This window comes from Pantherophis guttatus, chromosome 4, assembly GCF_059756535.1.
Source record: "Pantherophis guttatus breed Tessera chromosome 4, ASM5975653v1, whole genome shotgun sequence".
Classification (NCBI taxonomy): domain Eukaryota; kingdom Metazoa; phylum Chordata; class Lepidosauria; order Squamata; family Colubridae; genus Pantherophis; species Pantherophis guttatus.
Genome location: NC_142066.1, coordinates 17795138 through 17810902, shown reverse-complemented (window position 1 = coordinate 17810902; position 15765 = coordinate 17795138). Strand labels below are relative to the sequence as shown.

The window sequence follows — 15765 nt, the reverse complement described above, 5'->3', positions numbered from 1 at the left end:
TGCTGTTACACAGGCAAGAGATTGGCCTTATGCACTTTTAGATAAGTAATGAACATTTAGATCAATAATGAATATGACCCTTTTTTAGCTATGCATAGAGGAGACTATGGATATTCCTAGTTCAATCATTCCTTTAAAATTATTCTAGGCTATATAATCACATCACTCAGAAAAGTTTGTCACCTTCCCTATTTTCTATTTTAATTTAGTTTTCCTACTGCAAATCCGTTTCTGTAGAATTCTTGATTATTGTCACATAATTAGGAGAAAAGTGGGCAGTGGACATTTCAAATATTTCTTCTCAGAACAACAAAATGATGTCTTAGCATAGCTGAGAGGTTGAGGATGAGGAAGATAGAACAAGAGGAGAAGTGGATGATGTGAGACAATGTGGGTGATGTCATCAACCAGATATTGGAGCTGAGATTAATGTGAATCTAAAAACAAGCTTGACATTTCAAAATAATCTGTTTTCTGTCTGTGACTTTAAAAATCTTACACAATGTCCTCAAAGAGTTCTTTGGAGGGACATTTTTGGAAGTTTATCATCGTATAGAAGATGTAGATCTGAGACAGAAAATCCACAATAATGAGGTCTCCTGACTGATATTGCTTGTGAAGGAAAGGTAGAGGGTCACTGATGCTACATTTAGCTTTGGGAATATTGTACACCACTTGAGGTAAAAGCATTAAAACCAAGGTTCTAAATATCACCATCTTGAATGGAAATGTTCTTACTGTGAGCTAATATTATCTTTCATTAAATATATTTCTGCTTGTTCTTATGGCTATGACAAGCTCCCAGAACAAAGAGGTGAAGTTCAAATAACTATGTGTGAATGGATAATTAGACTGGAATAGATATCAGTTCAGAATCCAAATCCCAGGAGACCTTCTACTGTTTTTCCTCATCTGAGTAGACATGCCCACTGGTTTTCCTCAGTGACTTTGCAAAAGAGAAACAATTATGAGTAGCAAGAAAACAATCCTAATGTCAAATGAGAACTTCAGAATACTTTCCCATAGTTTGTTGGACAACTGACCCCAAAATTTCTGTTGCTAAGTGAAACATTTGTTACGTGAATTTTGCCCCATTTTACAACTTTTCTTGTCACAGTTGTTAAGTGAATCACTGTAGTAATTTAGTAACATGGTTGTTAAGTGACTCTGGTTCACCCATTGACATTGCTTGTCAGAAGATCACAAAAGGTGATCACATGACCCTGGGACATTGCAACCGCCATAAATATGAGTCAGTTGCTAAGCATCTGAATTTTGATCATGTGACCAAGAGGATGCTGTAATGGTTGTAAGAGTGAAAAATGATCATAAGTTTTTCAGTGCAGTTGTAACATTGAATGATCACTAAATGAATCAAGTTGAGGACATCAAAATATATAACTCCTATGTTAAAATTGTATTAACATTTCAAACAAAACAATAATGGAAAAATAGTTCAGAACACAGCAAAATCTATTGAATTTAGCTATGGTTATTTGAACACAAATGAAACATTATATCAGAATTACAATAATTATTTTATCTACAAGCAGACCAGGGGTGAAATGCTCCCGGATTGGACCAGATCGCCCAATCTGGTAGCGATTTTTCCTTGTGGTTCAGTGATCTGGTAGCGATTGCAGCCTGGGTGTCATTACTTCCTGGTTTTAACCAGGAAGTAATGTTTTTTTTTACCTTCTGTGCATGTGCAGAATTTTTTCTGCATGCAGAGAAGGTGTGTGCATGCACACATGCGAGTGAAGCGAGTGCATGCATGTGCACGGTGCGTGCGCTTCTGAAGCAGTAAGGAAGGTAAGTAGATTTCACCCCTGAAGCAGACAATTAAATATTGAAGAAATTGAAAGGGCTTACATAGTTCTAATAACTTTAAATGTTACAATTATCTCATACATAATATTCTTTAAAAAAAACCAATTATAATTTCAAGATGACTTTGCTAAAAGTAAAGGTCCAAGAAGAGAGAGCAAGTAATGGACTATAATTGCAAATTCCCATTAGCAAAGAAACAAACAGGAAAATAAGGTAAGGTTAAACCCAAAGGTGCTTTTTCAAGAGGCAACTGGATGTTCTGGTTTTTCTTTGAAAACTTTTCGCTTCTCATCCAAGAGCTGAAGAAGCTTCTTGGATGAGAAGCAAAACAGCTTTGAAGAAAAATCAGAAAGTCCAGTTGCCTCTTGAAAAAGCACCGCTTGATGTCACGGCAATATCAGACACAGGGAACGGGTCTCCGTGTTCCCTGTGCTGACCTGCCCTTGTTGGTGGGCTCCGAGAAGAGCCAAAACTTCCTTGTAGGGGTGGTGAAGCAAAGAGGGGCACCATGTGAGGTCAAGGAGAGTCACAGCTTTCCTGTCTGACCCAGGGTTCTTTTTCTCTCTCAGCCACGGCAAGGAGAAGAGACAGTCTAACCCTAACTTTTGCGACAATCATAACTTGGATGATTGAGAATCTCCATAGACAAAGTAAGGTTAAAAAAATATAACCTGGCTTCATTGAAAGCATCAGAAATCATCTGTCTACTTGGAAGGGCTTATGTTGTTTTACAAGAGATGACATCTTTTGAAAGATGAGAGAAGGTACATTTGCAAAGAGTTAGAAGCAGTTAGAGAGTCACATTGTCTATTCCTAAACCTGATGCAGCAGTTGGCTTGTATTGGTAACAGGTCAATTAGAAATTGCTAATCTGCTCTCAGACCAGTTCAAGGTGTAGATGTTGGTGTGTTGCCTCCTTATGGATCAGCTAATCAGTTGAAAACAGGTGACTCTCCCAAGCTATGAAATCTGACCAAGGCAGGTTGCTTTATGGTCCCAAAGCACTTGCACAATCTAAAAAAGGCAGCATACTGAAGGGCTGTCTGCTTACTTTGGCCATGTCATGCAAGAGAATTCAATTTTAGAGAAAGCAAATTTGTTTGGAAGAGTTAGCAGTAAAAGAAAACCAGGCTACCAAAGAACATAGTGACTGCGCACCATCAAAGCTGAATCAGCCAGAGCATAGAAAAACTTGAACAAATAATCCAAGATCAGAAGTTGTGAACAGACCTGGCCTGTAGAAACAACTGAATGACACAAGACACAACCAAGACACAACTGAATGGATAATCTTATCAGCATCACTGAAGGGGTTTAACTCAGTGTCTGTAAGTCCCAGCAACTTCCTTGGTGTGATGCTGTAAGACCAACTTCTTAAAGAACCCCATCAGGTTATTCTTAATGGGAAATCACACTGAATAGTCCCCAATGGGAGGAGGCAGATGTGAACAGCCTGGTGTGAGGGGTTCTGACAGAACTCAAGAGCAGGCCTGGAATGCTTTACGAGTTGACACCTGGCTTCAAGTGGGTTTCTCCTAGGGATGAGAAAAGCAACTGAGAGGTGTGGGGTTTTTTTTGTTTTCTTCTTTTAAGGAAGGGAAGTGGCTCCTGAAATCAGTGTTTGGTCACTGTTTGAAATCAGGAATTGATCATTGTATTTGAACTTTGTGAAATCAATAAGTCAAACTATTAAAAAAATAAATCATGTAAACCCAGTTTCAAGGAACAATACCATGGGATCAATTATGGAGGTAGTACAAATGATATCACTTTGACAGGATTTTTTTTTAAAAAAATCATCCATCCATCCATCCATCCATCCATCCATCCATCCATCCATCCATTTGTAGCATTTATTTTCTATGGACTTCACAGGGACTCCCCTTCATTCACTCCTCCTATATTGTTATAAATACAATATTGCAAATAACTTGTATTTTCATATCTGCATTTATTTATCTTTTTCATCCTTGCTGCTTTGAGGCTTGCTGTCAAATCCCATTATTCCTTGGTGTCAGGTAGAGATTTTGTTTTCAGACATGGCAAACAAATTGTTACTTCTTGTTCAAGGTCCCTCAGGGCCTGGGAGTTGGTGGTTATCTCGAAAGTAATAACCAGTATACAGTAAGCATGAAGACATGGAAAAACCTATAATCAGAAGACAGGAAGAAACCTCAAATAGGTCAAAATCTGTTAATTCCTGCCCCTTGAACATCCCTACATGCAATTTCAGTTAGCTACTGCTTGATCACACATGGTTTTTATCTCAAAGTCTGAGCTTTCCAATTTCTCCATAAGCACAGAAATAAAATATAAAGACAAGTACAGAAACAGGCAGCAACTATTTCTTTTGGACATAAATTAAAAATCTAGAAGGACAAGACGAGCTGGAGAAAGGTGACACACATTGAAGAATGAATTGTTTTCTTCTATGTATTATGTCCATAACATTCCTATCAATGCTTGGTCCACAAGGAATGTGTCACCTTTCTCTGAGTAAATGCAGCACTGCAGATCCTCTGCCTCTTCTCCACAAGCAATACCAGTCAGGGAACATCCACTTTGCTAGCATCATTTCTCAGATCTTCCTGTTTTATACGATGATGGACTTTAAGGCACCTCCTTCTAGCAACCTCTTTGAGGAAAGTATGTAAGTATTGAGTTATGGTCAGAGAGATATATGTCAAATAGACCTGAAGATGAATGAGTGAAATGAGTGACTGAAAGTGCATAATTTGAATGTTGTTATGCATGTAATATACTTACAGTACATATATGCTGATGTCTTGCATCAAATTCATGTAAGTATTCAGCTATGGTGAGAGAGAGAGAGAGAGAGAGAGAGAGAGAGAGAGAGAGAGAGAGAGAGAGAGAGAGAGAGAGAGAGAGATGTCAAATAGACTTGAAGGTGAGTAAGTGAAAGGTCATTGTATGAATTGTATTATGCATATGATATAGTTACGTGTGTGCTGATAGTTTGCATCAAATTCACCATGTAGTCTTGAGTCATCTGTAGAGTATGAAATAATTGCTGGCTATATGTTTTATATCTGTATATTTACCGTATCCCTGCATATGCATAATCATTTTATGTACTTTGCATATTTGGTGCCTTTATTTGCTTGATTGATGTTGGATCATCAAATTCCAAGCAAAGAATGTTAGAGAATGGATGTTTATTTCTGTCCAGTTAAGTTTTTGTCATTGTCCCCATCCCCTAAATTTGGTTTGGTTTATGGTTTATGGAACCCATGTTCTTTTCTTTGGAGATAATGTACAATATACTTTCTTTAATTATATTTTTCAATATTCATATTTATTCAAATGGTACTGCTTCTTTCACAATGACAAAGCTCCATGGGGGGAGTTGAGAGCCAAGGTTCCTTCCCTAGTAACTTCATTTGATGAGCATCCTAACCTAATCTAACATGTAGCACTGTCCTAGTCTTGCCACGTATTTCCAGAGAAAAGATGGAACTGAAGAAAAAGGTGGAAAAAGAACTCCATTATAGATCCCATCAGCAACTCTCATAAAAAATGTCCAAGAGATTGATGTTCACTGTTGCTTCCTGGGTCAATAGTGAAGGCATCACTGACATGCTAATAATACTCTCCTAGAATAAAAATATTGAGATATCTGGCCAAAGAGGAAGTAACTTGGTAAATCTGATGGCCACTATATATTTCAAATAAAGTGCTTTGATTATTTTATTATCTTAAATAAGTACAATGAATGAAACTTATTGCTTCTTACATATATAGACTGGATCAACTCCTTATATTACAGTATATTTGAAAAGAAAGGCAAAATAGATATCAGACTATGCAAGAAATAAGTTACAGCAAATCATGTTCCTCTCCCTTCAGAGTCATAACACAGATTTACCAACATATCCTGGCTTTAGTATTTGCTGTTAAGGAGATCAATACTAATCCCCATATTTTACCCAATGTTACCCTGGGCTTTCAAATCTATAACAGCCATTTTAATCCAAAATGGATGTACCATGCCACAATGGAACTCCTTTCCTCTAAAGGCAGATTAATTCCTAATTACAACTGTGACATTCAGAAATATCCAGTAGCAATAATTGGAGGACCTGACAGTGATGTATGTCTTCATGTGGCCATCATTCTACACATCTACAAATTTCCTCAGGTAACCATGTATGTGTAGTATGGATGCAATCCAGTTAAATTTCTCATTTTATTTAAATAAGACTTGATCGCTGGCATAAAGTAAACACTGACTGAAATCAAGAGGAACACTTTTCTTTCAAATTTATTTTCAGATCTAAGAAACACTCTTGTTAATAGTTTGATGTTCCATGTGAGGATGGCAAACCTCATCCATGTTAAGTGGATGAGAAAGTTCCTGGTACACCAAATGTTATTGACGAAATTCACAAACTAATTTAATAAATAAATTTCTATCCAGAGCTTAGACAATACAATGCACTAAATGTGAAGGTTTATACAGGAAAGGAAGCCCCAAAGAAATCAAAGCAAAATTGTGGCAATATATATATGATAAATTGGGTCTTAGTCTTAAAAGATTATGGATTATGCTTGAAAGTGTTGGAAGAGTCAAATGCCAAATCTAAGCATGTTAATATGTAATGGAACTAAACTTTTGCTTTGTGTACTATAATGAAAAAATACATTAATGCACTTTTTAAAAAATCAAAGCCTATTGTCTCCTTTCTGAATCCTTCTATATTTTCTATAGTTTATGTATGGCTCTGCTCCAGTGACAAATAAGGACAAAGAGGCTGGTTTCTATCACCAAATGTTTCCAAATATGGACCTTCATTATGAGGGAATCCTTCAGCTACTGCAGCATTTTAAATGGACGTGGATTGGGATGCTATCTATGAATAATCACAATGGGGAGAAGTTTGTACAAAATGTGGTTCCCATGTTTGCCCAAAATGGGATCTGTTTTGACTTCATTGAAAAATTCCCATTTGCTTCGTATTTGACTGATATTGACAATATGGTAGAAAGAGGGATGAAAATATACCACACTATCATGAAAAGCATCGTCAATTCGGTGTTAGTTCAAGGCGAAATTGAAAAAATGATAATTTTGAGAATGTTTCCCTCAATGTTAAAATTTGAAGAGAAACCATTACCAGGAAATAGTAAAATCTGGATTATGACAGCCCAAATGGATTTCACATCTCTTCCTTTTCAGAGATGGGAAGACCTAGATTTTCTCCATGGGGCTCTATCCTTTGCAGTTCATTCAAGAGAGGTCCTAGGGTTTCGGGAATTTCTTCAGACGATAAAACCAAACCTCAAACAAGAAGATGATTTTATTAGGGTTTTCTGGGAAGAGGCATTTGGATGTGTGTTCTCAGGCACCTTAGTTGACGAGAAGACCAACTCCAGGATGGACAGTCAATCGATTTGTACTGGTGATGAGAAGATAGAGACCCTCCCTGTATCCGTTTTTGAAACAGACATGACTGGCCACAGCTATAGCATCTACAATGCAGTCTACATTTTGGCACAAGCATTACATGTTGCTTATTCAACAACCTTCAAAAATAGAGCAAGAATAGGCATTGTAGGATTTACTGAACTTCTCAAACTACATCCATGGAAGGTAATGTCTCAAATCATAGGGCTTTCTTCTCTCCATTTTCTTCATATATCACAGACACACAGAGATTCTAAAAAACAGATAGGGTCAGGAAAAGAAGCAAAATGCCTTTCCATGAACACACAGGATTCATACTGAGTACCTTTAGCTATATTCCTGTCTGCTTTGCATTTATGTTAATATCTCTTAGACAAACAAACACAATATTCCAGTATTGCAATGCATTAAAAACCCTGATTTTTTTTAATGCTTCTATTTCTTTTTTGTATGTTTCAGACTGTTTTGTAACTGAATTTAATTATTAAATGACATTTTCCTGTAAATTTAAGTTGTGTGATAACCATCATTGTTACAAAAAATGTACCTAAATATATTTAAATACTTCTTATTATTTCTCTTTTAAGTTTGTTATGAGACTAGTGGGAATTTCCTGAATTGGTTGAATGACAGCATGGAAATAAAATATGGTGAATCAATTAAATTTCTTTCTTCTGCATTTGGCTGTAACATTTAATTAATTGTAGAATCCCGGGTTTTTACATTTGTTTGACTCTTTCAGCTAAAAAGTTTTCCAAACAACATACTTCTAAAGAAAATCAATACTCCTTCTGAATTTCTCCTGAACATCTGAATTTAGAATAGAATGGATATGAATGTATTGTATAAATTGTGTTACTAAGCTAATCAAGAAGAGAAGCAACTTAGAACTAAGGAGAGATTTCCTGACAGTTAGAACAATTAATCAGCGGAACAACTTGCCTCCAGAGGTTGTAAATGCTCCAACACTAGCTGTTTTTAAGAAGAGATTAGATAACCATTTGTCTGAAGTGGTGTAGGGTTTCCTGCCTAAGATGGGGGCTGGACTAGAAAACCTCCAAGGTCCCTTTCAACTCTGTTATTCTATTCTATTCTATTTGTCTTGGCTGCTTTCTTCCACACCAATAAACTCCAATGAATGTCTCACAAACTGTGAGAGAAAAACCCCTTCCTTCCAAGACTCAGATTATAAGATTTAAGGACGCTTGTACTGTATATATTGAGAACTTGTCATAGGATGGTAGACACTGTTTGTCCCTTCCATTAAATATAGCTTGCATGAAAAAATATATTTTCTTTCCCATATTTCAGCGCTTTACAGATCCTGATGAATAGTTTGTTGCCTCCCTTTAGTTTCTGTTTTTTTGTTTTGTAGTTCAATCAAATTGTAAGAAGCATCTCATTCAATAATACTGCAGGAGAAGCACTGTCTTTCAATCAAAATGGAGAACTAGAGGCTGGATTTGATGTCATCAATTGGGTCACATTCCCAAACAAATCCTTCTTGAAAGTCAAAGTTGGTGGAATAGGATCTGTGACTTCCCAAGAGGATATATTAAAAATTGACGAAGAAGCCATCGTTTGGCCAAGCAGGTTTAACCAGGTTTGGATAATCTAGGATGAGGTTACTAACGTTTTAATTGAATAGATGTGATCTGTGGGATAATTCCTGATTCCTATGTCTGAAATATTAAAAGATGTGCCTGGGAAAATTTATAAGGATTGATGTTATAGGAAGGAAGGTTTAATTGCCATACAGTACTCCTGCAAGTTAGAAGAAGAAAAAATGCCTTTAGAAGTGATGTAATAACCATGTGAACAAAGCTTTTACACAGTTAGACAGGGCAGAAAAGGTGCTGCACAGGTACTGTAATTGGGAGAATTATCCCAATTTATTCCATGAGAACCTCTTAATTATGTGTAAACCAAGCAGGTTTAACCAGATTTGGGTAATCCGGAATGAGGTTATCAGTGTTTAACTGAATAAACATGACCTGTTCCAGTGATTTTTTTCTTGCTTTCTCTTGACTGAAATACTAAAAGATATGGCAGGGAATAATATTTGAAATGATGAATTTTAACGGATGGGTTGTTTAATTGACAATACTCCCACCACATTAAAAAAGAAAAGGGAAAAAACCTTCAGAAGTGATGTAATAATATAAATATGTAAACAAACCTTTTGTGTGTACACACACACACACACACACACACACACACAGTGTTGAAAAGTGGAATAATTTATTTTATTTATTTTATTTTATTATTCGAATTTCTATACCGCCCTTCTCCTTTCGGACTCAGGGCGGTGAACAGCCAAAACAAAAACATTTATACATAAATACGATTAAAAATAGATTTAAAATAATTAAATTTGGCCCATAGTTTAAAATTTATCAATTTAAAATCCATATCAAAAATAATTGAATTCTAATCAAAATAATTCCAAAAATTAGTATAACTATCTGAATCTATTCCGTAAAACCCTCTGAATTATATTACCCATATTATTATATAATATATATAATCTTAAATCACAGCAGGAACCAGCATTTAACACAGGGCTGTGAAATTTGCAGCTAATGGGTCGGATGCGTCATGCTCTGGCCATGCCTAAACCCAGTTCAGTGAAGGGGAAAAAAGTCACAATATGTCACGTGATGATGCCGTGATGATGCAAGTTACACACCTGATCTAACAGATCTTGTTGATAGTGATAGAATCTAAATGATGTGATTTGTCTTGGTAATTATTAACCAGAAGACTAGAAAATTCCAAGGCCCTAGAACGTTGGGGGAAAAAACACAAAGAAGACAAGGTAAATAACCTGTGTTCCATGGTCAAGAGAGCTATGTGGATCAGGGGTGGGTTCAAAATTTTTTACTACCGGTTCTGTCGGTGTGGCAGGATGGCCATGGCATGGCTTGGTGGGCGTGGCTTGGCCGTGGCAGGCAAAGGATACTATAAAATCTCCATTCCCACCCCGCTCCAGGGGAAGATTATTGCAAAATCCCAATTCCCTCCCAATCAGCTGGGACTTGGGAGGCAGAGAATAGATGGGGGCAGGGGCAGTCAGAATTTTTACTACCAGTTTTCCGAACTACTCAAAATTCCTGCTACAGGTTCACCAGAACTGGTCAGAACCTTCTGAAACCCAAATCCGATGTGGATGTATTTTTTTTGTCTGTAAAGGACCTTGACTCAAGGACATTTTTACCTTAGCATCAATAAAAGTACACAGCAAAATTCTGTGTGGGAGCTCTATCAATGCCATGGTATTTTCATCCCCTTGTTTCTTTTTATTGACATCACTCACAAGGCTTTCCCCCCAAATCTGATACAAAGTGGGAGCTTTGTAGATAATACAAATACTGCACAAACTTGAAAAATGCAAACCATTCTCTTCTATCTTTGATGAACAGATCCGGCCACTTTCTCTGTGTAATAACTATTGCCCTATGGGTTACGCTAAGACCAAAATAGAAGGGAGGCAATTTTGCTGTTACGATTGTCTTCACTGTCCAGAAGGGAAGATTTCCAGTCTGATAGGTGAGTGACGAAATATAAGCGATGCAGATTTGGACAATGTATTGATATTAAATACAGTATTTACTTCTATGCAGCCAAAACTTTCTCACAGTTTATAGATGTAGTACAGTGGTGAAATGCTCCTGGTTCGGACTGGCTCGGGCGAGTAGGTAGCGATGGCGGCGGGCAGTTCAGAGAACTGGTAGGAAAAATCCCTGCCACCGCCTCCCATGCCCAACTGAGCTGCGTGATCATCAGAGCCTTTTTTTTCTTTTAAATGGCTCTGACCAGCCAAGCTCTCACGATCCCAGCTGAGTTGCCTGCTAATCAGGCAACTCAGCTTGGATCACCAGAGCCATGTAAAAGAAAAAAAACTTTTTTTCTTTTAAATGGCTCTGACCCCCTCAGCTTGCTTACTTTAGCTGCTGGTCACAATGCCTTGCTGTAATCCCTGCAAATCCATTGCATCAGCAAGCAACTGAATCTCCCTGCCTGCAATCAAGCAGGCAGGCAGTTGTGGATTTCAACTCCCAGAATTCCTCAGCCAGCAAAGCAAAGCTGGCTGAGGAATTCTGGGAGTTTAAGTCTACAAGTTTTCAAGTTGCCAAGGTTGGAGACCCCTGTTCTATTGGATAAGTTTTTTTTCCCCTTTGGGAGCTTTAAAAAAATAGTTAATTGAGTTTTTTTTTTTTAGTTGTTCTTTTTTTAGACCTAGCCATTTAAAGTTTAGGGAGTTTTAAATTTAGCTGCTTTTATATAAAAATAAAAATAAAATAAAATAATATTTGTGCAGCTTTCTGAGATTTAGTGTGTTTCTGTAGTGTTTCACTCTAACTACACAAACACACAAAATCTCACAAAGCTGTATGAGGAATTTTGTATGTGTGAAGTGTGAAAGTTGGTTTTTTGGGCTTTTTGTGGCTCTGTGAGGTTCCTGCTTGTTGCAGGCGCCATTTTGGGTCTAGCACAGCTGCTTTTACATTGTGGGTGAGCCAGTTGTGTTGTGTTGTGTTGTGTTGTGTGTGTGTAAAGTGTGAAAGTTGTTTTTTGGGGCTTTTTGTGGCTGTGTGAGGTTCCTCCTTGTTGCAGGCACCATTTTGGGTCTAGCACAGCTGCTTTTACATTGTGGGTGAGCCAGTTGTGTTGTGTTGTGTTTTGTAGGTTAAAAAAGGGCAAAGAAGTGACATTGACTTGGCCATGCCCACCTGACCAACAAGCCACATGCTCCCAGTCACCTTACCACCAAGCCCCGCCCACTAATTAAGCCACGCCCACAGAACCGGTAGCAAAAAAATTTAGATTTCACCCCTGATGTAGTGTAAGTGTATATTATGATGTGAATACACATCTTAACACTATTTTGTTGCCTAGTGGAAAGATCTCTATTTGTTTTCTCTGGGTAGCTCACACAATGGCAGTGGTGGGATGCTGCAACAGTTGATATTCTGCGCAGAGATGAGTTCAAATCTATATTAACAGCTTCAGAAGACCATCAGCATAAAAACTATCTTCAGCAGTTCAAACTGTCATGTCATTCCATGAAAAAGCTGTGTGTTTTCAGGATGTAGAGAGGACATAATTTTGTGCTTCTGCAAACCACAAGTCGCTTTTGGAGATACAATCCTATGCTTTCCACAGCTTTATTTGGCATTTCTATGTTGAATTAAACAATCTGATTGATTGTAAAAAAAAAGAAAAAAAAGGAACAATGGAATTAGAAAGAAATATTTATGGAAATCTTTCTAATGTGGGTAGAGGAAGAAGGGTAGAGGAGATCTGGAGAACTAGCAAAGTGAGTAGCTGCATTTAGAGTGGTAATGAGTGCACTGTTGGAAAACTGAAAGACCAGATTAGGGGCATGTTCAATGGAGAATATCTATTTATGGATCCCTAAGAATAGACACCAGCTTGACTGCACATAATCAATAAGTAATATTTATTATACAAGGACATGGCAATAAATCAGAGGGAAATAATCCTTATTTCTCAGAACTCTTTGATAACTTTTTCTGTGGAGGAAAACCAGGGTCATGAACAAGCCTTCCTTTTTCATGCATCCTTTCCCTTTGTATTTGCAATGCCATTGGAAGGATCTACTTCATAGAATGTAGGTGAAGTCCTGAAAGAGAACAGGTGGCTTTTCAATCCTCTGTAAACTTTCTTACCATACTTCCAATGCACAACTTGTCTATTTCATACATAATGACACAAATAAAGGCGCTCTGACTCTTTTATCCATTTCTTCATTTCTTCATCACCCACATTTTTACTTCATGTCGACTTAGTCATTGAAAACAATTTGGTATAGTGGTTAAGTTATGGAAGCTGGAAGCAAACCTAAGTTCCTGTCTTGTCTTGGCAGATCCTGGTGACCTTTTACTGGTCAAGCCTTCTGAGATTTAATAAAATGGTCATAATAAAAATTTGCAAAAAAATAATAATAATAAATCAAGAAGCTTCATCGATTTTTAAAGTCTGACTTAAAAACAAATACATGTAAATGTTTCAATAATGTTTTCTAATGCTGGTCTTATAGTTAGAATCTGTTTTCCAGTTTTACTCCTAATAAAATTTAACTTAAAAGAAAAGCTCATATGCTTATTATGCCAGCAGTTACAGGGTTCAAGAGCTCAGACTGAGATAACAAAACTGAGCTATCCTCAGAGTAGTGCATTCATATTCTTTCAGTTTAATTTTAAAACAATTATGTTTCTAACCTGATTTTTTTCCTAGATATGGATGACTGTTTTCCATGCCCAGAAGATCAGTATCCAAACAAGGAACAGAATTCATGTCTTCCAAAAACTGTAACATTTCTGACATATGAGGAAACGTTGGGGTCCATTTCGGCCATTTGTTCTCTTTCTTCCTCTTTTATCATAGTGTTGGTGCTGGGTATCTTCATTAAGTACCAGGATACGCCCATCGTCAAGGCCAACAACCGAAACCTCACCTACATCCTTCTCATTTCTCTCCTGTTTTCATTTCTTTGCGCTTTACTATTTATTGGCAAACCTCATAAAGTAACATGTCTCCTTCGACAAAGTGCTTTTGGTGTCATTTTTACTGTAGCTGTATCCTGTGTGTTAGCAAAAACTATTGTGGTGATTTTAGCTTTCATGGCCACCCAACCAAAGTCTACTATGAGGAAATGGGTGGGGAAAAGATTGGCCATTTCCATTGTATTTTTCTGCTCTTTCATTCAAGTAGTTCTTTGTACTGTCTGGCTGTTGACTTTTCCTCCATTCCCTGATTTCAACATGCACTTAATGGCAGAAGAAATTATTCTGGAATGTAATGAAAACTCTTTTCTCATGTTCTATTTTGTCTTGGGCTTCATGTTCCTTTTAGCCCTTGTCAGCTTTACTGTAGCTTTCTTTGCCAGGAAATTACCAGACTCTTTTAACGAAGCCAAATTTATCACCTTCAGCATGTTGATTTTCTGCAGCGTTTGGCTCTCCTTTGTTCCTAGTTATCTGACTACAGGGGGCAAATATATGGTGGCTGTGGAGATTTTCTCCATTATAACATCCAGTGGGGGGCTCCTTGTGTGCATCTTTTTCCCTAAATGCTATATCATCATACTGAGGCCTGAATTGAATAGCAAGCAACATCTAAGACAAAAAAATAATTAAACAACTCTATTTCCTGTTTTTAATATAGCAATATAAAAGCAGTAAGCCCCCAAAGTGAAGATATACAACCCTTTCCCATTTTTACCTGAGGAACAATAATCATCTTAACTGAGCCTACTTACTATTTTGTGGGTAAATGTACTGTCTTAAAGCCTATATTTTCCTTAGCTTTAACTTTCTTCTTTTAAGAATGTTTTAAAATTCTTAACAACACTTTTATCAGCATGTTATATTCGTTTTCTTTGTCTGTGAAACAACTTGTTTCTTGAAAGAGTTGGAATTAGCCCTTGTCTAATGTCTCAAAAGAAGAACGCGGTGGCTCAGTGGCTAAGACACTGAGCTTGCCAATCATTTGAACTAACAAACAATACAGCATACCTTTATTAAACATCATCAGAAACAATCATCAGAAACAGGTGATGGCCAATTTAGGACAAAAACTAGGGGGAAACAAGAGGGAAAACTGAAGAGTAGCAAAGAGATAAAAGGACAGAGGACTTAATATCAACAATTTACATTGTTATATATTTATATGGGACAAGGAGGCTCAGTGGCTAGGATGCTGAACTTGTCAATCAAAAGGTCAGCAGTTCAGCAGTTTGAATCCCTAGTGCTTCATAATGGGTTGATCTCCTGTTACTTGTCCCAGCTTCTGCCAACCTAGCAGTTTGAAACACTTAAAAAATGCAAGTAGAAAAATAGGGACCACATTTGGTGGTAAGATAGGAGCATTCTGTGTGCCTTTGGTGTTTACTCATGCCAGCCACATGACCACGGAGACATCTTCAGACAGCGCTCCCAGCTGAGTTGGTGGCTCTTTGTCTTTGAAATGGAGATGAGCACCACCCCCTAGAGTCGGGAACGACTAGCACATATGTGCGAGGGGAACCTTTACCTTTACCTAATGTCTCAAAGTTATATTTCAGCAAAGGGATTTATCAGATGACCTTCCGTTTTTCAATTAATGAACGTGGAAAGGTGTGCTTTTTCTTGGTCTTGGCTTGTGTAAACCTGGAATAGAAGGTGATGATAGGAAATAAGAATTGAATGCATCTTCCCTCGTATGTTGCTAAAGAAGCAAAAGATTTCAGGACTTGTCTGTTGTTGTCTTTTAGTATTCTAAGACAATGCCAGAATTTTACTGATTATTTAAAAATTAAAATATGAAGAATAAATGGAATACAAAACAGTGTTGGCTCTTCGGCTTTGAAATGGAAATGAGCACTGCCCCCTATAGTTGGGAACAACTAACACATATGTGCGAAGGGAACTTTTACCTTTATTTAATATCTCAAAGTTATATATTGCCAGAATATAACTAATTATTTAAAAATTAAAATATGAAGA

General features: G+C 37.2%; 2 protein-coding genes across 2 annotated transcripts; both read left to right on the top strand.

The window, feature by feature from the left end:
• The first annotated feature begins 5845 nt into the window (after nt 1-5845).
• Nucleotides 5846-8873, top strand: LOC148113815 (vomeronasal type-2 receptor 26-like). The gene is made up of 3 exons (XM_087893407.1): nt 5846-5989; nt 6560-7441; nt 8631-8873. Exons 1-3 carry the CDS (start codon nt 5846-5848, stop codon nt 8871-8873), a joined length of 1269 nt encoding a protein of 422 aa, XP_087749533.1.
• Nucleotides 8874-10677: 1804 nt separating this feature from the next.
• On the top strand, nt 10678-14472 carry LOC148113814 (vomeronasal type-2 receptor 26-like). The gene is made up of 2 exons (XM_087894454.1): nt 10678-10804; nt 13517-14472. Exons 1-2 carry the CDS (start codon nt 10714-10716, stop codon nt 14416-14418), a joined length of 993 nt encoding a protein of 330 aa, XP_087750580.1. The 5' UTR covers nt 10678-10713; the 3' UTR covers nt 14419-14472.
• Nucleotides 14473-15765: the final 1293 nt, after the last annotated feature.

What these genes read in the sequence shown, in the direction of transcription:
- LOC148113815 (XM_087893407.1), top strand. Translation starts at nt 5,846, where the DNA reads ATGGAACTCCTTTCCTCTAAAGGCAGATTAATTCCTAATTACAACTGT. An exon ending in ACATCTACAAATTTCCTCAG is followed by an intron (nt 5,990 to 6,559) that starts GTAACCATGTAT and finishes TATTTTCTATAG; the next exon opens with TTTATGTATGGCTCTGCTCC. An exon ending in TCAAACTACATCCATGGAAG is followed by an intron (nt 7,442 to 8,630) that starts GTAATGTCTCAA and finishes TTTGTTTTGTAG; the next exon opens with TTCAATCAAATTGTAAGAAG.
- LOC148113814 (XM_087894454.1), top strand. Translation starts at nt 10,714, where the DNA reads ATGGGTTACGCTAAGACCAAAATAGAAGGGAGGCAATTTTGCTGTTAC. An exon ending in GAAGATTTCCAGTCTGATAG is followed by an intron (nt 10,805 to 13,516) that starts GTGAGTGACGAA and finishes TTTTTTTCCTAG; the next exon opens with ATATGGATGACTGTTTTCCA.